General features: G+C 39.7%; 1 protein-coding gene across 1 annotated transcript; it reads left to right on the top strand.

Moving 5' to 3' along the window:
- The first annotated feature begins 73 nt into the window (after positions 1-73).
- Positions 74-20,082, top strand: LOC143274694 (flotillin-2-like). The gene is made up of 9 exons (XM_076578583.1): positions 74-231; positions 4,075-4,156; positions 9,401-9,615; positions 10,215-10,447; positions 10,968-11,087; positions 11,461-11,675; positions 12,976-13,159; positions 14,248-14,391; positions 15,111-20,082. The coding sequence occupies exons 1-9, from the start codon at positions 183-185 to the stop codon at positions 15,147-15,149; spliced, it is 1,281 nt and encodes a 426-aa protein (XP_076434698.1). The 5' UTR covers positions 74-182; the 3' UTR covers positions 15,150-20,082.
- The last annotated feature ends 4,723 nt before the right edge of the window (positions 20,083-24,805 follow it).

Below are 24,805 nucleotides of genomic sequence, written 5' to 3' on the forward strand. Positions count from 1 at the left end.
GATATGTTACATGTGTGCATACACAAAAATATCAAATTTAGCTTTATCTCATTATGAACGAGATTTTGTGTATTGAGCAAGAGCTTTCCTGGCGATTGTGAGAAACGCAACCACTCGGTTGTTTTTGCATTTCAACACAGCGATCGCTTGGGTGTGCACATCTGTTCTATACTGCATTAGCAATGGGGAACATTCATACCGTTGGACCTAATGAAGCGCTTGTAATTTCAGGTGAGCTGTTGTTTTATATACGATCACTTATGAAGTAGCGTGCCAGAGATAGTTTCCATTCTTGTTAGAAAAGCAGAAAAAATGCGAGAGAAGACCAAACATCCGTGAAGTGGAGGATAACGTCCTTCACCTTCCAGGAACTATGTCAACTGTGCATACCTTTCATGCATATTGAAAGTGTAAATTATGTGCAATTTTATATTAATGGCTGATTAATTGTAGTTATTTGGCTTGTCTACTGCACGTATAGGCTGTAGTTTTTAAGTTCAACGTCAACTCGGAGCATTTTGACCGAGTCAAAGATCTCACGAACATGATAATGATTGCGAAATATTTGCAAATGTCCAGCAGGATACTAAAGCGTGCGGGCTACTAAAGGCATAGATCCTGGCAAGTTTACCTGTTTCAGGCATCTTATAACTTTGTGCAAGTCACAGATAATGAGATATTAAGTCTACTTTTTAAAAACATTAGAATTTTCAAATTAGGCCCAGGCCTCTTCACCAACATCTCCCACTAACTGATCGCCTCCATCACCACCTTGTACCACACCCCCTCCCCACACACACACTGAGAATGAAAGCCTGTATATTCACATGACAAAGGGTAGAGCTGCAAATTTGTTGCTGACTGCTACCATTAGTCATTACACTTCCAGGGTTTCACTTTTTATTTGTTTTGTACCTTTTTCACTTTATTCATAATGTATGAATACCTGGTAAATAGGTATTGCCCTGTTTAAGCATCCTAAATTGAGGCACCTATTTAAATGAAATTTTTATTATACATACTTAACCGTGACCCACTAATGCAGACTCTGGCAGGGGTCTGACATTCCTGCTGGAAAAAGAGGAAATTTTTTGCATGTGTAATTGTTTTGCAGTGGAGGAACATGTGAAATAACATGTTGCATGTAATCAACCCGAACAAAAAATACTCAAATAGGCAGAATACAACATGAAATTACCCATAACATGAATCCGAACTGACACTTTTCAAGCCATCATGTTTTTTGTTTACATTTTCATGGTTTGCAGGACCAAAAACAGAAAGAGCAAGATGTTGGCACATTAGTGACTGAATCTGTGTCAAAATTTAGTAAAATATTATATGATAGTTTTGATATTCAAAATATAGTTGAAAACCACAGAAAATGGGTAACAACAGCTTCTGATGGTAAAATCGTTTCATCTGTGCACAAAAATTGCAGGTAAAATAGGTCCCTAAATTTAATATGCTAAAATAAGACTTTACCAAAATACTGTGTCCTTTCATCTTTCCTTTTTTTTCTTTTAAAAGCTTTCTCTTTTTTTTCTCTTTTTTTTTTTTTTTTTTTTACCATGCATTGATGTATCTTTTTGGTTGCTTTCTAGTATTTCCTATTGGTATTACCATAGACCGACTAATTTATATAGATTTTTTGTATTCATGAGGGTAGGATGAAAATAGGCCAGTGATTGCTTTTTTTCTTATTTTCACATTTAAAAAGTTTCAGTTTCATTGTCTGTCTCTTGCTGTCTTTCTGTCTGTCTGTCTCTGTGTGTGTGTTTGGGAGGGGTTGAGGGGTGGGGGGGGGGGTGTCTCTCTCTCATATTCATAGAATGCTGTTGGACCAAATGAAGTGCTTGTAATTTTAGGTGAGCTGTTTTCATTTTCTATGGGAACACAATGTAGCATGCCAGAAAGTTTTGATTTTATTTCTGAATAGAATTTGATGATAGACATAGAGACTAGTGGTTATTATTTTTATTTGCTTGTTTTGTCTGAAGCTGGTAGACTATAGTAGTACAAGTACATTCAGTTCAACGTCAACAAGGAGCATTTCAACACTCAAGGAAGTCACGATGAATATGATTGCGAAATTTTGCAACTATGTTCAGGATACTGTTTGCAATAGCATGGCTCTTTCAGGGATCTTAGATTAGTTAGAATATTGTGTACATAGTTTAGTACTATAGTATAGAGGTTACAGACTTTTTTTCTTTTTCTTTTTTTCAAGTTTTCTATACTCAAGACCCATACCGTCTCTTTAACAGTGGCAGCATCTCATTCTTTGACACTTGATCTGCTCACCTTAAGATCAGTATGATCACACACTGGAGTACATTAAGATTTAAGATTTGCAGTTTGCAGTAAGTTTTTAAAACTATTTGACTTTGAGTATATTTGAATATATCTTCTTTGTTATACTTGCCTACTAGATGGATACATATATATACATCATTACATGTACTCTCTCTCTCTCTCTCTCTCGCCCTCTCCCTCTCCCTCTCTCTCCCTCTCACTCACTCACTCACTCCCTCTCCCTCTCTCACTTTGCACCAGCATTTCTGCTTATACTATTCATTACACCCCTGCACTTCCCAACTTCTCAGTCCCACTTTCTTCTTCTGAGTTCTTTTTCTTTTTCTTTTTATATTTTTTTAAGTTTGATACCACTGAGTGAAACTGAAAGACGCAAAATTGATGAACATTCACTGTCAGACATAATCAAAAGAGTGCAGTGGTGTTCCCTCCAACACCAAAGAATGGTGATAAGGCTGACATCACTGTGGCAGCTGACACCTTAGACTTTCCTTACAACTAAAGATGCCAACACTGCAGTTATGCGGAGACAAATTTTTTGGTTTTTCATTTCTTTTGGTTCCAGTTTTGCACTGGAGTGTTCCAGAATCAGCAAGTCCTTCAGTGTGAAAAGTAGAACTTTGCTGATAAAACCCATGGCCAATAATTTTTGGAATCACAGTGTTGTTGCTCAATCTTTTCAGTAAATCACTAAATGGCTGTCTTAGGCAACACTGTTTTATGTATTTTCTTATTTGTAGCTGTCTTACGCAATCTCACGGAACAGCAGAGTAAACTTGTAGTTGATTGTGGTTGTGAACTGGATGAAGAAATCTCTTTAGATAGGTCTTTGTAAGGAGTGGTCTCTTCATAAGGAGTGGGTCCATTACTCCATATTTAAATTCTAAAAAAGAGGTGGGATGCTGTTGTGTTCATGCTGTTATATTGTGTGCTTTATTGCTTGTTGTTGTTGTTTTACTTGCTTTAGGCATTTTCTCCTGTCTTCAATCTTTGTAACAAATTTCTTCATCTGTATGATAAATTTGATTTAGGTACTAATCACACCTAAGCTACTATCAATATCATAACGCTCATTATTACATATTACTGATGGCAAACACAGTTTAACCTTTCCCATTACAATTTACATTCTATAACTTTGAATTTGTCTTTTCCTATAGATGTTAAAAAATGTTGGATCCGCAACACATCATCTTGAGTACACTATCAGAAATTATAGGGTTTTTTGTTGTTGTTTTTGTTGTTGTTGTTTTTTGTTGTTGTTTTTTTTATCTTGCTACTTGACATGATTCATGTGAACTTGAATTTGATGCATACATGTAATTGTAAATCGTAAAAACGGTTGCTTTCCAAAGGAGATTACCTCTAAAAATTATCCAAATTCAGTACAGTTTTGCAGGAAAGTACAGCTTTTCTTCATTTCTGTCTCAAAGTATTATATCAGATTTCACAACATATATGTACACAAAAAGGGATGATGTAGTGCAGTGACTGGAATTTATTTTATATATATATATATATATATATATATATATATATATATATAATATAAACAAGCAAAATAGGAAAGTAGTTCTGTGAAAATCAATTTTATTTTAGAGTATTAAGATTGGTGGTTTTGACTTGTTCAATCCATTGGGTTTGTTTTTTGTTTTTTTTGTTTTTAATAATCTTTAATAAGTATACTATAGACACAGTAGAAAGATTACACGATTGCTATAATGTTATTAAATATTTGTCTTTTGTTTATCCTTACAGGTGGTTGTTGTGGCAATGAAGGCCGGAAGTACATCATTGGTGGCTGGGGATGGGCCTGGTGTCTTGTTACTGACACACAGAGGTAACCTTTCTTACTATTCTTTTTTTTTCTTCTAATTTTAGTAGTACAGTTCCTCTTAGAGTACTAGTAGCATTGTACTTGTAGTAAAGATCCCTCTCTTCTGATGGCAGATTAATAGGTGGGACTAATGTGGGAGAGAGAGAGAAAAAAGGCACATTTATTAGCACACTGGAGGTAAATTTTACTTTGGAAAGAACATCTGTGAATTTGCCATAACAGTTGTCTGTTGAGGTTTATCACACTTTTTTTTGGTGGTAAGGTAGTATAAGGGATTGAAAGGATGGAAAGAACAACACACTGCTCTCACTTCTGCTCTGAGGTTGTGGCTGCCCTTTCAGTGGCATCATTATCCTTGCTTATCAGGGCTTTGGCTCTTGACTCTCTTGTCTTAGTCTGGCTGGCTGCCAGAAGGAGGAGCTCAAAACAACCCAGCCCTTCCTGTCTGTGTTTCGCTTATATTATGAAATAGAATATCATTGTGGTAAATGCAAAAGATACCAGTCTCTGTCTCAGTCTTTTAATTTCAGTCTTTACAGAAACACGCCACACACATATGCTGCACGCATGCACACACACTTTCTCTCTCTCTCACACACATGTGTATGTGTACACACAATGCACTCTCGTTATCTCTCCCTCTTTCCATATCCCCCCCCCCCCTCTCTCTCTCTCTCTCTCTCTCATGGATACACACACACTCTTTTCTCCTTTATCACACAATGCATGTGCACACTTTCTCTCTCTCTCTCTCTCTCTCTCTCTCTCTCTCTCTCTCTCTCTCTTTCTCTCTCCTCTGTCTCTTTCTCTCACTCTCTCTCTCATGCACACATGCACTTTCTCTCTCACTTTGCAAATATCACTCTCTTTGCTGAAGTCAAAATGTAAACCTCAGTTTTAGGGAATATGCAGGAAATTCGAAATATGCTGTTTCAAGTTCAAAGAAGAGCAGTCAACACCCACTAAATGTTGACAATTATGATAGTAATACTGATCAGCCATGAGGAAGGATCCCAGTGTACGTCATCTGCCAGGGCTTGCCACCATTTTCGTAACCCCTCTTTTCTTGCATGGTGTTTCTGAAGAGGTATGAATCTAAACCAACTTATGGCTTTGCTATCCCGGTGCATTATGTCATGTGTTGTCTCTTTAACTCACTTAGTACGGCCAGTCCTCTCTTCTCCTCTACACAGACCCCTCGGATGTCCAGTGGGTGTCCGAATGACCCAACCTTTAGCTTCCGTCGTCAGAATTGTGGTATTATTTGTCAGCATTCACCTCTTCAGTATAAGAGCCTTCCACTTGCATTATAGTTGCAATATTTTGATGGTGGTAATTGGAGTGAAACGCTGTTAACGTCATCTCTTTCACCGTTCGTATGGAGAGAGTTAACCATCCATCTAAAGCCTTTTGTGGATCTAGTACAAAATGCCAGTTTAATTAAATAACAAATTATCAGAAAATTGTGAAGCATATTTGTCTGGAGGAAAATTTGCCATTTGGGAGAGGAGCGAGCAGAGAGAAGATAGAGGTATGGAAGGGATTTAGAAGAAAAGAAAAAAAAAACACAAACAACTACAGTCAACACCCACTAAATGTTGACAATTATGATAGTAATACTGATCAGCCATGAGGAAGGATCCCAGTGTACGTCATCTGCCAGGGCTTGCCACCATTTTCGTAACCCCTCTTTTCTTGCATGGTGTTTCTGAAGAGGTATGAATCTAAACCAACTTATGGCTTTGCTATCCCGGTGCATTATGTCATGTGTTGTCTCTTTAACTCACTTAGTACGGCCAGTCCTCTCTTCTCCTCTACACAGACCCCTCGGATGTCCAGTGGGTGTCCGAATGACCCAACCTTTAGCTTCCGTCGTCAGAATTGTGGTATTATTTGTCAGCATTCACCTCTTCAGTATAAGAGCCTTCCACTTGCATTATAGTTGCAATATTTTGATGGTGGTAATTGGAGTGAAACGCTGTTAACGTCATCTCTTTCACCGTTCGTATGGAGAGAGTTAACCATCCATCTAAAGCCTTTTGTGGATCTAGTACAAAATGCCAGTTTAATTAAATAACAAATTATCAGAAAATTGTGAAGCATATTTGTCTGGAGGAAAATTTGCCATTTGGGAGAGGAGCGAGCAGAGAGAAGATAGAGGTATGGAAGGGATTTAGAAGAAAAGAAAAAAAAAACACAAACAACTACAGTCAACACCCACTAAATGTTGACAATTATGATAGTAATACTGATCAGCCATGAGGAAGGATCCCAGTGTACGTCATCTGCCAGGGCTTGCCACCATTTTCGTAACCCCTCTTTTCTTGCATGGTGTTTCTGAAGAGGTATGAATCTAAACCAACTTATGGCTTTGCTATCCCGGTGCATTATGTCATGTGTTGTCTCTTTAACTCACTTAGTACGGCCAGTCCTCTCTTCTCCTCTACACAGACCCCTCGGATGTCCAGTGGGTGTCCGAATGACCCAACCTTTAGCTTCCGTCGTCAGAATTGTGGTATTATTTGTCAGCATTCACCTCTTCAGTATAAGAGCCTTCCACTTGCATTATAGTTGCAATATTTTGATGGTGGTAATTGGAGTGAAACGCTGTTAACGTCATCTCTTTCACCGTTCGTATGGAGAGAGTTAACCATCCATCTAAAGCCTTTTGTGGATCTAGTACAAAATGCCAGTTTAATTAAATAACAAATTATCAGAAAATTGTGAAGCATATTTGTCTGGAGGAAAATTTGCCATTTGGGAGAGGAGCGAGCAGAGAGAAGATAGAGGTATGGAAGGGATTTAGAAGAAAAGAAAAAAAAAACACAAACAACTACAGTCAACACCCACTAAATGTTGACAATTATGATAGTAATACTGATCAGCCATGAGGAAGGATCCCAGTGTACGTCATCTGCCAGGGCTTGCCACCATTTTCGTAACCCCTCTTTTCTTGCATGGTGTTTCTGAAGAGGTATGAATCTAAACCAACTTATGGCTTTGCTATCCCGGTGCATTATGTCATGTGTTGTCTCTTTAACTCACTTAGTACGGCCAGTCCTCTCTTCTCTACACAGACCCCTCGGATGTCCAGTGGGTGTCCGAATGACCCAACCTTTAGCTTCCGTCGTCAGAATTGTGGTATTATTTGTCAGCATTCACCTCTTCAGTATAAGAGCCTTCCACTTGCATTATAGTTGCAATATTTTGATGGTGGTAATTGGAGTGAAACGCTGTTAACGTCATCTCTTTCACCGTTCGTATGAAGAGAGTTAACCATCCATCTAAAGCCTTTTGTGGATCTAGTACAAAATGCCAGTTTAATTAAATAACAAATTATCAGAAAATTGTGAAGCATATTTGTCTGGAGGAAAATTTGCCATTTGGGAGAGGAGCGAGCAGAGAGAAGATAGAGGTATGGAAGGGATTTAGAAGAAAAGAAAAAAAAAACACAAACAACTACAGATCAAGAATTCATACTTATCACGCTCATATCCTTCATTGATTTATCATGTCTATTTTACCCCGCTTTGCATGTCTCCTTGTGGATGGGTTGTTTTTTTTGTTTTGTTTTGTTTTTTTTCTGAAGGAAATCATAGCCTTTATTTCTCTGCAGTCTGTTTTCAAGCAGCTTGGCAGGTGACTGACTTACCAGTGAGATTAAACTAAACTTGCAATCATTGCTGATCCTAATTCCAGTATGGGGAAAAAAAAACTTCATGTGAAGGTGTTTGTGTGCAAACAATTAGCCATCAAAGCAAATATCTGTTGGATCTCTCAGAAATGTTTGTTGTCATCTTGGTCTTTATGGTTTACTACTGAACAGTACATCATATCTTGGTTTGCCTGGTTAGAATTTTCATATTTAAACATTGTTGGTATAATGGAGTCTTTACGTCTTTATCATTTATTTTTCTAACTCTGTGTGAGGTGACTTGTGAAAATAAAAAACTGAAAAGATCAAGGAAGTTGAATACCTTGCTGTTTAAGTTATTGAAACACACCCCATACCTCCCTCCCTCCAAAATGTCTAAATGGTTTACAAAGGTAGCGCTTGAAGGGAAATATAGTTTTTGTCAAGTTTTGGCTGATGTTTTTATCACCTGAAAGTGAAACTGAGAAAGTTCTACAGTGAATCAAAAATCTTCCATCAAAATTTAAAATGAAATTGACTTGCCCAGTCGCTTATATTGAAGTATGAATTAATTTAACACAAATCTAGATGTATATATTTTATTTTTGGTATTAACTCCCCATTATTTCACTTTGTGTTTTCTGATATGCTGATAATTGTTTGAGATTTGCTTTTTCACTAAAATAGTCAGAATCAGGATGTCATATCATATGTTATTTTCTATAGTTTGTAAGAGATACAGTGCTGTTCGAAGTTTCCTTATCATTATATCATAGGAATAGGTTCATCAGACTATTTTTAGTTCAGTTGACGTTCTTTAACTTCCTTCACATGTAACTGAAGGAAATTTCTATTAATTATTATTGCTTGATTCAAATTTAGCCTTCAACCAAGTACAAAATAGTATTAGGTGTTCAGACCTAAGTGGCATTTACAGCATGGAAATCGGCCATATGGCTAAAGATGTCATATAAAAACACTTGTTAGAAATTGTGCTTTTATGTTAGTGAAGCACAGCCTTCCACTGTCAGTGACACTGTTTAAGCAATAAAGACACGCACACACGCACGCTCTGTGTGTGTGTGTGTGTGTGTATAAAACCACCTGCAGCACTGAGTTGAATTAAAATTTCAAATGTGTTGAAAAAGAACAGCAGGCACATCCTGTTAATGGTTTTTTTTTTGTTTGTTTGTTTTTTCAGTGACAAATAAGAAATATGTCATACTCATATTGAAAGCTAGTAATGAAAATGGTATAAATATTAGGTTTATACTTATAGGATTGTTTTCACACACACGCGCACACACGCACACAGACACACACACACACGCACGCACACACACACACACACACACACACACACAGAAAGTAGATAATTATATTGAAAACATGATCTTGTTTTCAGCGGTCGATATATTCATACCAAGTTAAAAGTTTGGTTGGGCCAGTAAAATCCAGTTGGTAACCAGTGCTATTTTGGAAATGAATAGGAAATTTGTTGAGCATGTAATGATATATATGATATAATTAAACCACTAAGAAAAACGATTCCAAAGGCATTAAGAACCACAGTTCTCAGAATGATACTCTGTGTTCTCTTTCCATTGTTGCAGTATTTCTCTGGAAGTGATGACTCTGAACCCAGTGTGTGAGAGTGTGGAGACTTCAGAGGGTGTTCCTGTGACGGTGACGGGCGTGGCTCAGTGCAAGATCATGCGTGACCCAGATATCCTGAAGAACGCCTGTGAGCAGTTTCTGGGCAAGTCCCCTGAACACATTGAGCACGTCATCCTGCAGACGTTGGAAGGTCACCTGCGCGCCATTTTGGGTAAGTAAAAAGAACCGCTTATGGCTTCTTTTTTTTAACCGCCCCCAGCAGTTACAAAGTGTACACACATGCACAGGTGCTCCCACATATGAGAAGCTTTAATTGTTTGCTGTATACAAAGGTGTTGATTGTGTTCTTCCATGCTTTAAAAAAATTAACACAATAAATTGAATAATAAATAAAAGATGAATAATGAATGTTTATATCACTTGGATATTTTTTCACAAAATACAATCAAGTGTGAGAAAATGCTTATCAAACTGTGTCATTATTTAGGGGCTAATAGGTTTCCTGGCAACAGCGATAACACAAACAGGCTACCACTACCTATATTAGATGATAAATCAAGGTCCCATGTGCAGCACACACTTGGCGCACTGTGAAAGAACCAGTGGCAACACAAGTGTTGTCCTCTGGCAAAATTCAATGAAAGAAATTCACTCTGATAAGTACACAAATATTGATTTGTGTACTGAAGGCCTAAGCATGTTGGGTGATGCTGATGATCAGGCATTTCTTTAGCAGATGTGGTATAGTGTGGATTTATTTGAATGCAGTGACTCCTCCTTGAGAAACTGACAGTGTACCTTACTTTTCAGGCACTCTGAGCGTTGAAGCAATTTACCAGGATCGTGATCAGTTTGCTCAGCTGGTGCGAGAGGTCGCCTCTCCTGATGTGGGCAAGATGGGCATCGAGATTCTCAGCTTCACCATCAAAGACATCTACGACAACGTCCAATACCTGTCCTCTCTGGGTCGTGCCCAGACCGCCAACGTCAAGAGAGACGCTGACATTGGTGTGGCAGAGGCCAACAGGGATGCTGGAATCAGAGTATGCACTTGAGAAATTGTTGCTGTGGTGATATATTTGGTAGCCTTTCCCCCACCTCCCCACACCCCCATAATTGACAGTCACACAGAAGTGTCAGTAGTACTGATAACAACAACAGCAGATCTGATTCAGTACGTAGTCGTTCAAAAGTTGATGCACACAAACTAAGTTTGATGATCAAGAAACATTCATTTCATATATAGATGTAAATTTTGTTGTTTTCCACGTATTTTTCTCATATCTTCTCATCACGTTTTCACCACCTTTGGCATGCTTCAGTCATACAATATCAGAAATCTTATCTTCCACACTTTAGACATTCTAGAACAAAAATCTATCTCCTCTTTCTTTTCAGAGCATGTGTTTTAAAAATGTATAATGAAATTAGCAGCTAACTGAAAGAGACCAACAAATCAATAATCAGTTTTGTTGTAAACTATCCATCGTTGTTGATGTAGCGTGACTAGTCTCTGCATCTGCCTGTGCAACAGCAGGTCACAGAATGCTGATGTGATTGCAGGAGGCTGAGTGTGAAAAAGCCAGGATGGACACCAAGTACAAGGCTGATGCCTCCATCGCTGACTCCTCCAGAGAGTACAAGATGCAGAAAGCTCACTTTGACAGTGAAGTCAACACCAAGGTAAGTGGCTTGCTCACACAAAATGATGCAGACCAGAAGATCTGGATACTGGCAATTAAAAAAGATAATAAAACCTGTCGGCTTCAGCTTTTGATTCTGTCTCATTTCACAGGTACTGTAGTTGGATAATCTTGATAACATACTAGTGCTACATATACTGTGAAATGCAAAGTACACATTGATTTTGAAAAGTTGCAAAAAAGTATATATATTTGGAATGAAACTGGGCAATGTGACAGATTTTAATTGTTACAGAATTAGCTTGTCTTTTTTGTGCATGCTCATGAATAAATGTGTGCATGTGAAGCAGCGCACATCACTTTTTTTTGTGTGAAAGTTCAAAATACATGGGTTTCCCTTTCTCTCTGTGCAGAGGGCAGAAGCTGAGCTGGCCTATGAACTGCAGGGGGCCAAAGAGAAGCAGCGCATCAGGAGTGAGGAGATGGAGATTGAGGTGGTGGAGAGACGCAAGCAGATCGACGTGGAAGAGAAGGAGATCCTGCGTAAGGAGAAGGAGCTGATCGCCACGGTGAAGAGACCTGCCGAGGCTGCCGCTTACAAGATGACCCAGATTGCCGAGGGTCAGAGGTGAGAAGAGGGCTTATTGTCCTGAGGCCCCCGTGCTCTTATGGGAAGTACTTGTACTGGTTTTGAAGTTGGCATTTGCTTTGAGAAGGAATTCATTGTGTCTGTGTGTTTAGGCGTATGTCTGCATCTCTGAGGAACACAGAAGCAACTTTTAAGCCAGTGTAATCTGAGAAGGGGGGTGGGGGTTGCAGTCTCAGCACAAATGAAGGAAGAGGAGTTGGAATTTTTTTTTTTAAGCTGTGATATTTTTGCACTTCAGAACCAGAATACCCAGCTCATTGGCAGTTACTGGCCAGCCTTATGGAACTGTGAGAGATGAAGCCCTGCATGAGTTGATAGGCTTTTCTGTGCGTGCTGTACAGAAGGTATTAACATCTACCTGTGATTTGAAAAAGAAAAAAAGTTGATGCCATCAAAAGTAATCCTTTTTTTCATCATTTGAATTGACTTGATCCACAAACCAACAGTTGGATTCAGTAGCTATTGCAAGAAAAGAAACGGGACAGTGTCCACATCTGGGTTGCTGGGTTTGATATTCCATGCTGTCTCAAGCCTTCAAAGGGAACACCAGCATTGTTTGTATATATGCTGTAATATTAGCTTCCTTCAGTACCTATACCCAGATGCGCCATTCCACAGAGAGAGAAGACAAGACACATTATCTGCTATTGCCTGCCCACAGTGCGGCCACTTTTGAGCTTCGTTACCATCTCTGGAGTCAAAGACATCTTCATCGTTAGCAATGGGCTTCCATGGTGATGATGAGGAAGGTGACAGAGTGCTTAAGACACTTATCTACCAATACAGTGTCCATAGGGATCTGGGTTCAAATCCAGGTCTTGCCCTTTCTCCCATGTTTGACAGGAAAATCAAATTGAACATCTAGTCATTCAGAAGTCCCATGAGCAGCACACACTTGGCACGCTGAAAAAGAACCCATGGCAAGACAACTGTTGTCCTTTGGCAAAATTCTGCAAAAAGAATCCACTCTGATAGGTACACAAATATATATATATATATATAGAGAGAGAGAGAGAGAGAGATGCATGCATACAAGGCCTAAGTACCGTTGATTATGCTGGTAGTCCGGCATCTGCCTTGCAAATGTGGTGTAGCATATTTGGATTTACCCAAATCCTCCTTGAGAAACTGAAAGAGAAGAAACATGACAATGGGTAGCACTTAAATAAGGCACGCTTAACGTCCTTCCCATGCGTTTTGTGTGTCTGTGCTCATGCTGTGTTTCTTTGAATGAAAAAAAATTGTGTAAACCAAAGAAAATGATTTTCCTGTCCACCAGATTCCAAACAGTGGAGGTAGCCAGGGCAGAAGCCGAGAAGATCAAGCTCATTGGAGGGTCAGAGGCCGCGGCCATTGAGGCGGTGGGCAAGGCGGAGGCTGAGCGCATGAGGCTGAAGGCTGCTGCCTACAAGCAGTATGGAGAGGCTGCCATGCTCAACCTGGTGTTGGAGACTCTGCCCAAGGTGACAGTCCACTCTCGTGCCGTTTTTGTGCATTGATGCGTGTCACGAGATGATGATAATAAAAGTGAACCCTTATTCAGTGTTTCTTCTCCAATAGAGTTGAAAGCGTTTTATATGCACAAAAACTCATTAACTGTAAGTGATGAAATATACAGTAAATCAGTTTACAAAGACATGATGACACGACGAGATCACCAAGACATTACTGAAGGATAGGATGGTTCTTTTCTTTGTCCCTTTTTTTTTTTCAATCTGTCTCTCCCTACGGCCATCACACAATTATTCCTGTACTGAATGTCTTATGTTGTGATAGCTGAGTCAGTATTCCTGTACTGATTTACTGGCACTGGATGTTGTGTGTTGTGATAGCTGAGTCAGTATACCAGTACTGATTAATTGGCACTGGATGTTTTGTGTTGTGATTGCTGAGACACTGTACAGAATGTGACACTGGATGTTTTGTGTTGTGACAGCTGAGACACTGTACAGAATGTGACACTAGATGTTTTGTGTTGTGAAAGCTGAGTCACTGTACTGAATGTGACACTGTACAGAATGTGACACTGGATGTTTTGTGTTGTGATAGTGACAGCTGAGACACTGTACAGAATGTGACACTAGATGTTTTGTGTTGTGATAGCTGAGTCACTGTACTGAATGTGACACTGTACAGAATGTGACACTGGATGTTTTTTGTTGTGATAGCTGAGTCACTGTACAGAATGTGACACTGGATGTTTTGTGTTGTGATAGCTGAGTCACTGTACAGAATGTGACACTGGATGTTTTTGTGTTGTGACAGCTGAGTCACTGTACAGAATGTGACACTGGATGTTTTGTGTTGTGATAGCTGAGTCACTGTACAGAATGTGACACTGGATGTTTTGTGTTGTGATAGCTGAGTCACTGTACAGAATGTGACACTGGATGTTTTTTGTTGTGATAGCTGGAGACACTGTACAGGATGTGACACTGGATGTTTTGTATTGTGATAGCTGAGTCACTGTACAGAATGTGACACTGGATGTTTTGTGTAATAGCTGAGACACCCTACAAAATTTGACACTGGATGTTTCATGTTGTGACAGGTGGCGGCAGAGGTAGCCGCTCCGCTGGCCAAGACTGACGAGATTGTCCTGGTGGGGGATGACCGCACTACCAGTGAAGTGTCCCGACTGGTCAGCCAGCTGCCTCCCGCCGTCCAGGCCCTCACAGGCGTCGATGTGTCCAAGGTGAGGAGGGACGGGGAGGGGGGAGCGGTGTGGTTGTGGAGACTGTAGTGTCTGGAAGTCCATGAGGAATTATCGGTGTTAGGTCATGTGGAGGTCACACATCAGAGCAAACCCTGCACTGCTGCTGTCTCTTAGGTGTTTTTTTTTTCAGTAGTGCATATTCTGATTCAAGGTAGCTAGGATGCCTCCTGCTAAGTCCCCCCCCTACTGCTGACAATAATAATGTCCTTGTCACGGAGCCAGACTGAGTGAGTGTCCCGGCTGTGGACCTGGTCACGGGTGTGGAATGGTGACCCAGTGGTCTGCCTAATAAGCCAGAGAATCTGGCCGCACGGCATTGAATCCCACACTGGGTGGTATTTTCTCCCCCTCCGTTAGACCTTGACTGGTGGTGGTCTCCATGTTAGTCGTTCTTATGAGTTGATAAACACATTAAAAGAACCCATGGCAACAAAAAGGTTGTCTTTGGCATAAAAAATGATGAGATAGATACCTAGTGAGAATCACTACAACATACTTTGCTTGAAATCAGGTTCTCTCATTTCAAGATGGTTGTGGGAGCAAGATTTTTTTTTTTTTTTAGGTTAAGTCCTTTTTTTCCCTTCCAGAGCAGAATTGAAAGCAACTACTGGCTTACTGAGGAGGTAGTATAAATTAGGTTGGTTAGTTGATTTGTTATAGCATATTGTGTTCATGTTTGTTTTGTTTTTCTTTCACAGGTTCTGGGCAACATTCCTGGAGCAAAGACTGGCCACTGAAGTTGTCAAGTCTTGAGTGGAACATTGCTGCATTTGCATGCAGGCTCTTTCCTGTTTTGAGTCATACTTCGTCCCATCTTAACACTGCGTACAACGGTGTACTTACATGCATATTCCATATGCATGTGTCCACTTTGTGTACTGGAATGCATAGGGGTGTGTAAATCTCCTTGTGTTGTTGTCAATGTGTGTCCTGCATTCAGTCAGTATGAACTGCTGTCATCAGCTTGAAATGGTTCTACATACTATTTCTACTGTGCATGTGCTTATTTGTTTTGGTTTGTTTGTTTTTTGTCATCTTTATATACTTTCTTTGAACAAAATTCTAATGTTAAGCTCATGTCTTGCCTGTGGTAAGCTTTTCTTTTATTCCATGAAACAGGATTCATTTGTTGCTACTTGAAATTTTTGGGGAAGTGTGGTGCTAATGCTAGAGTGATAAGGTAGGGGAGAGAACCTAATGGGGGTCAGTTAATCATTGAGATCACTTTTTTTTCTTTTTTTCTTTTTTTTTTTTTTCTTTTTTTTTTTTTTTTTTTTTTTGACACTTCAAGTCATTTGTAAACAGCATAATTATATTTAACAGTGTATGGTATGTTCTTAAGTGTGTACACGGTGTAAGTTTTTTTCAAAGGCCTTGCAGAATAGATAATTGGAGGAGATAGAAAAAAATCTTTCCAGTGATTGACGACATGATACGTGTTTACACTGAATTATCAAGTGAAAGAAAGTCAAAACGGATGAATTAGATTCTGTTAGAAATTTGAACTGGATCTGAAACCTTCCAGAAACTAGCTATGGAAACAAAAGAAAAATAAATGCAGAAAAAGAATTTGAAGCAAGCTCACAGTTGATTAGGCAAATAGGATATGCAGACATGTTCTCTCTCAATCTAATGTCATTTTGTTTTATGCTGGGTTTTTTTGTTTGTTTTTTGTTTTTGTATTTTTCCCTTCATTTTTATTTTTCATTTTTACATTTTATGTTATGTCCTTTCTGTCATTAGATGACTTGTTTTCATGTCAACAAATCATTTATGCAACAGGTTGCGTTGCTAAGTCTTTTTTTTTTCTTCTTTTCTTTTTTTTGACATTGCTAAGAATATGTTGTGCGCTGTTGGTTTCATTTAAAAAAAAAAAAAAAATCATAAAATAAAAGAACTCACCCACACGCACTAAAAGATATAGTCTTTGTGGGCTTTGACATTAGGTACTGTATGATTTCTGTTGGCAATGAACAGGATCAGTTTGCCTTACATGTGCTGAACTCAGGGAGGGAGGAGGGATGGGTGAGGTTGAAAAGAGTACAGACAAACATGATGAAAGTTTTAACAGGAAAAAAAAACATCCACTTGACTTCTTTTTAGATTGATCGAGTCTGCCCTGTTGTGATTCCCCTGAGAGATATTTCTTTGCTTTTGATTTTTTTTTTGTTGTTCGGTTTTTTAATTGAGTGTACGGCATTATTTCATTATTTGAGACATTGTGTGTAGAGCTCTCGGCAACTTTGCTACTGTTCAGAAGGAATTCACAGTGTAATGTCCTGCCACTCATATTGGTGGTTGTAGATTGTTACTGACCCTCTCTTCTCCAACCCTTGTTTTTTTTTTCTCACTCCACTCACAACTGGGGTTTTGTTTGTTTTATTAGCTTCGTGTTTGAGGAATGAATGCGAGTATGTGTAGGTCTTTTTTTTTTCTTCTTCTTCTTCTTCTTTGTTCTTTGATAGTTGTTACTCTGCATTGCCTGGTAATACTGACTTATCTCACTTTTGCAATAAAAAGTATTACCTGGAGTGAGTTCAGCGAGTTTAACTTCAGTAAGTAAATGATCAAATAAGACCCAGTGAGAAGATCGCTCAAATTTTGACAGTTGAAGCTCAGGTCTTTCGATACTGGCACCAATTCCCATGGTGCAGAAGACCAACCGGTTATGCACAAGAAAGTCAGCATATTCTTGAGAGGTCTTGTGTAGAACTTTTTCTTCTTCTTCGTCTTCTTTTTTGATGTTTGGCTGACAACAAGGCTGCGTTGTAGGTCTACATCTTTATACTTTGAATCCAGTTGAAAGATTTCACCATCACCTGGGGTCCAAGAGTAGAGACACTGCCAGTGTCAGGAATAGTGAGGTGCAGACTGCTGCATGGTCAGACTTCCTATTCAGCATGCTGCTGACCCAGCTGTAGATTGGAGCCAGTTGGGGCTGAGAAATCACAATGCGATATGTACACCACTGATGTTGATTGAAACTCACAACTCCAGTTTGCCAGTTTGTGGCTTTGGCCACTGTAGGGAAGCAGTTGGTTAGGGTTTGTGTCATCAGAGACCCGTCTGTCCATTCACTTTGTTTGAATATGATCTGTTGAGCACGATGAAAAGCACATTTGGTGAGTAAATTTTGAAAAGCATGTTGGCAAGGGATATTTGTAACTGAGAAAAACACATTGTCAAGGGATATTCGTAATGAACTGTTAGATGTGAATTGTGAGGCTTAATATATGATTATAAATCTTCGCTAACACAGCTCATCATGTATTGTGAAGCCGGTTATTGGAATTTGTGACAAATTTACTCTTACTCTATCATTTCCCGTTTGATGTACATACATATATATTTAAAACTTGTTACAGAGATGATCATGATGATGATCATGTTAGCTGTTTTATTTACAGTATGGAGATCATGTGTATTTTTTACTTTAGTTGTACATATGATTGCGCTGAGTGTTATGTCTCTGGTTCATTTTTTATTATTAACGTTTTCCCCCTGTTTTTGTGTGTGAATTGATATGTTGTATTTCATTGTCCTAATTGGCAGCAATGTCCGCTCAGTTGTGATTTTTGCTTTTGTTAGAGAACTGTTTTGGAGAGTGGAAATCAAACAGTTGGGATGGGAGGGGGTGGATTTGGGGATGGTAAGTGTACTTTTGTTGTTGTTTTTCACTTGAATAAGCATAGACAAGTACTTTTTTTCTTAATTGACACCACACTCCCCTTCCCCATTCCCTTTTCTCTGTTTGTAATAAAATCTTTCATTTTTGATATTATATTTGTAAATAAAGTATAGTTAAGATACTCTTGTTGAGTTGTCAGACAAGTTTATGTTGTTACATTGTCTGTGCTGTTACTTTTGGGTGATAGATTATTATTTACATGAACACATTTCTTTTAGCTGCAGTCTGGATGATTTTTAGTATTGAGAGAAGCAGTTGTGATTGTTTTGCCATTGCCGTGTTGCAGATGTACAATTTGCATGCTGAGCAGTCATTTTATCTTTTTCCTCCATCCCCATCTCTCTCTCTCTCTTTTTGAGACTTCAAACAGTCATTTAGATGTTTTCTTTTGAATTGATAGCTCAGATATACACTACACATATTGATATGTATACTCTGTCATTAGTTCTCACATAACAGAACCACAAGTTCCCATTCTCTTCCAAATTTGGGTCTTGTTCTGGAGAACTGGAAAAAGATGATTTAATTAAGGTAGCAACACAGGGAACAGTTTGACATGCATCATGTGTTCGTCTTTTTGAAAGCTATTTATAGCGGACCGCTGGATTGCTTTCAGTGTGCCCAGGACCAGTATGCTCATTGTACAATTTTATGTTAACATAATGTCCTTTTGACAGAGCAGTTTAGAAGAGACAAATAACAATGGATGGAGGAATGGGAGAGACCAGACATTGAAGAGTGATACACAAGTCTGCCTCACTTTTCTTGTGACCCAGCATGTCAGTGATTGAAGTCATTGTGGAAGTTCACGTTTCAAGAGAGTGTTGAAAATAAGAGACATATACTATTCCTAACCTTTGTTACTTAAAGGATGGCATTCGGGAGAATAGTGCGTTGTTTGCACACATGCATAAATGGCAAAAACCAGTGATTGTGCTTGACCATACTCTTGTTATTGAGTTTACGACTTTGGAGCTGTTGGTGGAGATGGTTATCTCACCAAGTGCAGTACCGTCAATTCAGTCAGGGTCAGCTTTGACACTTACACACACAGCTCCTTACACTTAACACAAGGCATTGCTTGTGAAAACCATCAGACATAGGTAAATTAAGGCTGGATGGGAGGATAAGATAGTTGCACCAGCTTTCCATGTTGTTCATTGGCATTCAAAGTAATTGATGTTTGTGCACATGTAACGCTGTTGGTTGAGCTGTTCTGTTTCTAAACACATATCCTTGGCAGAATCAGACTTACAACCTTTGACGCATTGGACTTCTACATTTCAGGGTAAATGCCCAGAAATCTTTTGGTTTGTTGGATTTATAGGAGGAGATGCATTGGTTTGCAAGGTTAAATTAAGAAATTTTATTAACTCTGTGATTTTCTTGTGTGGTTCTTGAGTGTGTGTAAGTTTGTGTGTACACAGATGTGCGCACATGAACACACATACACAAACAGTAAAACTCAAGTTGGATTCTTCAGTTCCATGAACAGTTCTTTAGTAAATCACACCAAACCTGGATTTTGAGCAAATGAACGTTGATTTATTCATATGCTATTGCATACACGCAGAATGCTCTCCAAAGAGGTTGAGTGTCACAGCAAAGGAAATGAAAATCCACTGACAAATTCTTTTCCAAATTCTTTCATAGTATTACTTTTTTTTCTTCATTAATCAGGTGATGCAGTTTTATAGCAGACTTATAATTGTCATTTGGATTATGTTTACATCACTTTATTAATATTTGCTCAGTGCGTACCATGTATTGGACAAAAAAAATTGCCTTTACATCATTGTGTGGATGATGTGTAACCATTTGTTGTTTATTTTAGACATTTTTCAAGTAGACATGCATGTTTTGGATAGTGTTTGTATTGATTAATAATCCTGCATGATTCAACACTTGGACGTTTTGTACGATCGGTCAGGTGTGCTCCTCTTTATACATCTTTGTAATTAAATGTAAGTCATTCAAGACTTTTTTTTTCTTCTGTTGAATCTTGTGTGTGTGTGTACTTTCTCTTTCTCTCTCTCTCTCTCTGCCACTCTGTTTCTCTCTCAGCCTGTTACACACACACTCACATACACGTGCACACATGGCGTGCACGCACACACACACACACACACAGGTAAAGATTACTAAACTGAACTGTTTGTATTTCAATTAACAGAATGAGGAAGGACAAAAGAAAAGACTCACAGCCAAAAATCCCTGAGTTATCCGCCCATTTAAGCTGCCATGTCAGTGTTATCACTTTCCCCACCACAAACCAAATACCAGGTTCCCAAAAAGTTGAGGACCACATGGAAACAAATGGTTTACTACTTGGGGGGCATGGTGAAATGATGCTGAATGTTGGGAAATAGTGATGTATGCAGCCTGTGTAATGAGCATCACTCATTACCAGAGGTGCTTTCTTGCATGTGCTCTTCCCTTTTTTTTTTCTTTTTTTTTTTACAATGGAAAACCACTGCTGTTGTTTATATACCCCAGAATAACTGTAAATGTTCAGCTCAGACGTCATTTTTCAAAAGCATTTTTGAGTTGTTTGCGGTGCGCAAGTTCCTTAAACAGCTGTTTGTGAATTAAGTGATAGGCCAGTGGTGGACGAAATGTAGCCTACAATAATATAAATCATCTCTGGCCTTAGGGTTTTGTTGTTTGTTTTCTTTTCTTTTTATAATTACCTCTCCTCTCTCTGTTTTGATGCATACTGAATTCATCTTTAGATTAAGAATGTAATCTGTTCTCTGTTGGGTTTTGTTCATTCATAAAAGAATCCGACCATTCATAGAATCGAATGAGTTTAATAAACAGTAGATGTTTGTAAACTTTTTTTTCATAAACTAACATCGGTTAAGAAGGGCATCTTGCACACCAGTTCACACCTGCCCCCTCCTCCATCCTCCTCTCTCTCTCTCTCTCTCTCTCTCTCTCTCTCTCTCTCTCTCTCTCTCTCTCTCTGTCAATAATACATAACTTTTCCATTGCACACTATCCTGTTCTAATGCTGCTCAAAGCACCTATCATGATCCAGTTAAATGTAAACATGACATAAAAACAGTGTAACAGCTCTCTGTCAACAAAAAAACATCCAGTGCGCTCACAAGTGCAAATAAAACTCAAATACATATATGCAGCTGAAAAAGCATTTCAAAATTCATTATACAATAGAAATTGTCAGGTACATAATGCTTGCACTTAAAAGACACTATATATATATTTTTTTTTTTTTTTTTTTTTTTTTTTTAATGCACTTATACACACACATGCACACAAACATACACATACATATACACAGTGCATTCAGTTTGATTCATTCCAACAAAGGAGAGCTGGAAACTGTAAGATACAGTTTTGAAGAAGAACATGAATGCTGTCTTGCCTTTCTTTATCACTCTCCCTACATACTTTGTATTTTATACCATTAGATACCATTAATACATTATCCTCTCGCCTTCTTAATAACTGCGCCGTAGAATGGTTTGAGAACACACACACACACACACACACACACACTCACAGACACACTCGCACGCACACACTGCCAACCCACCCACCCCTTCTCTTTACACTCACCCAATAGCCTACATCTCCACCACCTGCCAAGTACCCATGAAGCAGAAAGTGGCTTTGTTCTACCCCATGAGAATCATGGTTTGAGTGTGTGTGCTAGCTATCTGAGCAAATCAGTTCGTGTTTAACTCGTCTGGGCGTTGGCTTAGTTCTGAAAAACTGGACATTTGACAGTGTTTATTTCCAATGGTACGTGTTTGAAGCTTTGAGCAACGCCGTCAAAATCCAATATACAAAACCTGTAGACTGGTGCTGCAGTGACCTCAGCTCACAGAGCTGAATGCAGACTTCCAGACAACTGATGAGTCCTCTTGCTGTCCTTGGTATCCTGTGACGTTGCTCTCCGTGACCTTGCTTCCACATTCCATAAAGCAGCCGCGCAGAACCCGCTTTGAGAGTCCAGATGACGGGCCCAGTAGCCAGGTGGTTGAAGCGTTGGACTTTCAATCTGAGGGCCCCGGGTTCGAATCTTAGTAACAGCGGCTGGTGGGTAAAGGGTGGAGGTTTTACCCATCTCCCAAGTCAACATGTGCAGACCTGCTTGTGCCTGAACACTCTTCGTGTGTATATGCAAGCAGAAGATCAAATACGTTAAAAATCTTGTAATCCATATCACCGGTTGGTGGGTTATGGAAACAAGAACATACCCAGCATGCACACCCCCGAAAACAGAGTATGGTTGCCTACACAGCAGGATAAAAACGGTCATACACGTAAAAGCCCACTCGTGTACAAACAAGTGAACGCCACGGTGGGAGTTGCAGCCCACAAACAGAGAAGAAGGAGAAGAGTCCAGATGCTTCCATGTGGACATCTTCGACAGAACGTAAAAGCATGTTGCAGCTCAAGGGAGATTCCTTGCCAAAAGTGACATAACCATAAACTGCAAAGCAAAGTATACGACTCTGAGGACTTTCAGAGCAATTAATGCCAGCTTGGACTTGTGGTCAAGAAAAGTAATTGTATTTCACCCCTGAACGTATTCCTCATTAAGGCGTGACAAAAAAATAATATTCGATTTCCAAGAAAATCGAACGCTCTGCACGTGGCACTCAGTTAAACATATTCGTATCTGTGTTCGCATGGAACAGAGGGGTACCTGTTCTGAAGGATGCTACAAGTTTCGCCGACGCGCGTATCGGCCTATGCCGTTGTTCCTCTCTGTAGGAATCCGGCCCCCGCCTTGACCATCGTCTTCTTCTTCTTCTTCTTTCGTATCTGCCCACCTTCGTCAAGTTGAAGATCATGATCAGTGTCAGCAGGGTCGTTTCGTCTACAGACTTTTATCCGTTTCGCCAACACACTTATATCCGTTTCGCCTACACAGCCTCATATTTTATTGGTTTTGCCAACAGGTGAAGTCATTGTTCATACTGATAAAAATTTAATGACAGAAACTTTTTCCACCTTCAATTCAGTTCCAAAACAGAATCAGGCCATGCATTTTTCATCATTGAATTCATTTTTTTATTCATCCGACTGGAAATTAATTACTGATTGTAAGACTGAATTTACAACGATTATGATTATACGCTTCATTGATACCACGATATAAAGTGAAAACGAATCTGGGTCTTCTCACGATCCCCGAAGCTGCTGATAAACATGAAGAGCACTGTGAACAACCACTGATTCACAGCACGCCTGAAAAGGATTAAAACGTGCAAAAGACTCAGTGGTGGAAGTGCTGGACTCATGATCGTGCAAAAGACTCATTGGTGGAAGTGCTGGACTCATGATCGTGCAAAAGACTGGTGGAAGTGCTGGACTCATGATCGTGCAAAAGACTCAGTGGTGGAAGTGCTGGACTCATGATCGTGCAAAAGACTCAGTGGTGGAAGTGCTGGACTCATGATCGTGCAAAAGACTGGTGGAAGTGCTGGACTCATGATCGTGCAAAAGACTCAGTGGTGGAAGTGCTGGACTCATGATCGTGCAAAAGACTCAGTGGTGGAAGTGCTGGACTCATGATCGTGCAAAAGACTCAGTGGTGGAAGTGCTGGACTCATGATCGTGCAAAAGACTCAGTGGTGGAAGTGCTGGACTCATGATCGTGCAAAAGACTCAGTGGTGGAAGTGCTGGACTCATGATCATGATTTTATTATATGAGTCTCGTTTACGGAATGCACATTTTAACGGGTGTGTTAATGGCATCAGTAAAGTCAATCAAAATGTATTTGGATGTTTTCTGAACAGTAGTCTGGTTCACAATTAAGGCGTAGGTGAAAGGAACGTGGGTATACTTAAAACTGAGGCGAAACATACGAAGATGAAACGTGGTCCACTGGTTTTGAAAGGGCGATATCCCCTCTCTCCCCCTCTCTTTAATAATAATAATGGTACTTATATAGCGCTGAATCTTGTGCATAGACAAATCTAAGCGCTTTCGCACCAGTCATTCTCACGCACGCGTAACTCTATAACTGGAGAAACTAACGACAAGGAAGAGGCAGGGAAGAGAAACTATTTTGGGAAGAGGTGGGTTTCATCATTGCTTTCCCTCTTTCTCACTCCCTCTCTCTCTCTCTCTCTCTCTGCGTGTGTGTGTGGGGTGTGCGGGTTGGGGGTTGGAAGGTGAACTGCTGATCAGTACTGAAATGACAAAGACTGTATATTGCCGACACATAAAGAGACAGTGAAGAATCAACAAGTCAGTGAGTGAAAGAGAGGGGCAGACCGACGGAAAGAACCTCAGTGCACAGTGACCGTCTGCCCATTATGCCATCTCGCATGTAGGGCAGCAACGAAGAACAGCCACCCATGTCTGTTTTGGGTCAGTCTCTGAATGCGCAGTACCCCAGGTGTACTTCAGGGTCTTGAGTTCCCCTTCCACTGTTCTGCGCCAGTAGAGAGAAAAATGAAATGAAATTATGTTTATTCAGAAGACATTTGGCCCATTCTGAAGGGATCTGAACAAAATGTTACAAATCGTAATCACTGAACACAGCTGTATGTAAATTTCCAAACAGTAGGTCTATATTTCTCACCTTGCAACACCTGCGGGAAGTGCTGCGCATCCAGAATCGGCCTCTTCTCCATATGAGGACACACACCGACAGATAAACCTGCCTACCTACTCATCCGTCGGTCCGACGGGAGACTCCATCACATTTCTCACCAGCAAG

This window comes from Babylonia areolata, chromosome 29 (assembly GCF_041734735.1).
Source record: "Babylonia areolata isolate BAREFJ2019XMU chromosome 29, ASM4173473v1, whole genome shotgun sequence".
NCBI lineage: Eukaryota > Metazoa > Mollusca > Gastropoda > Neogastropoda > Buccinidae > Babylonia > Babylonia areolata.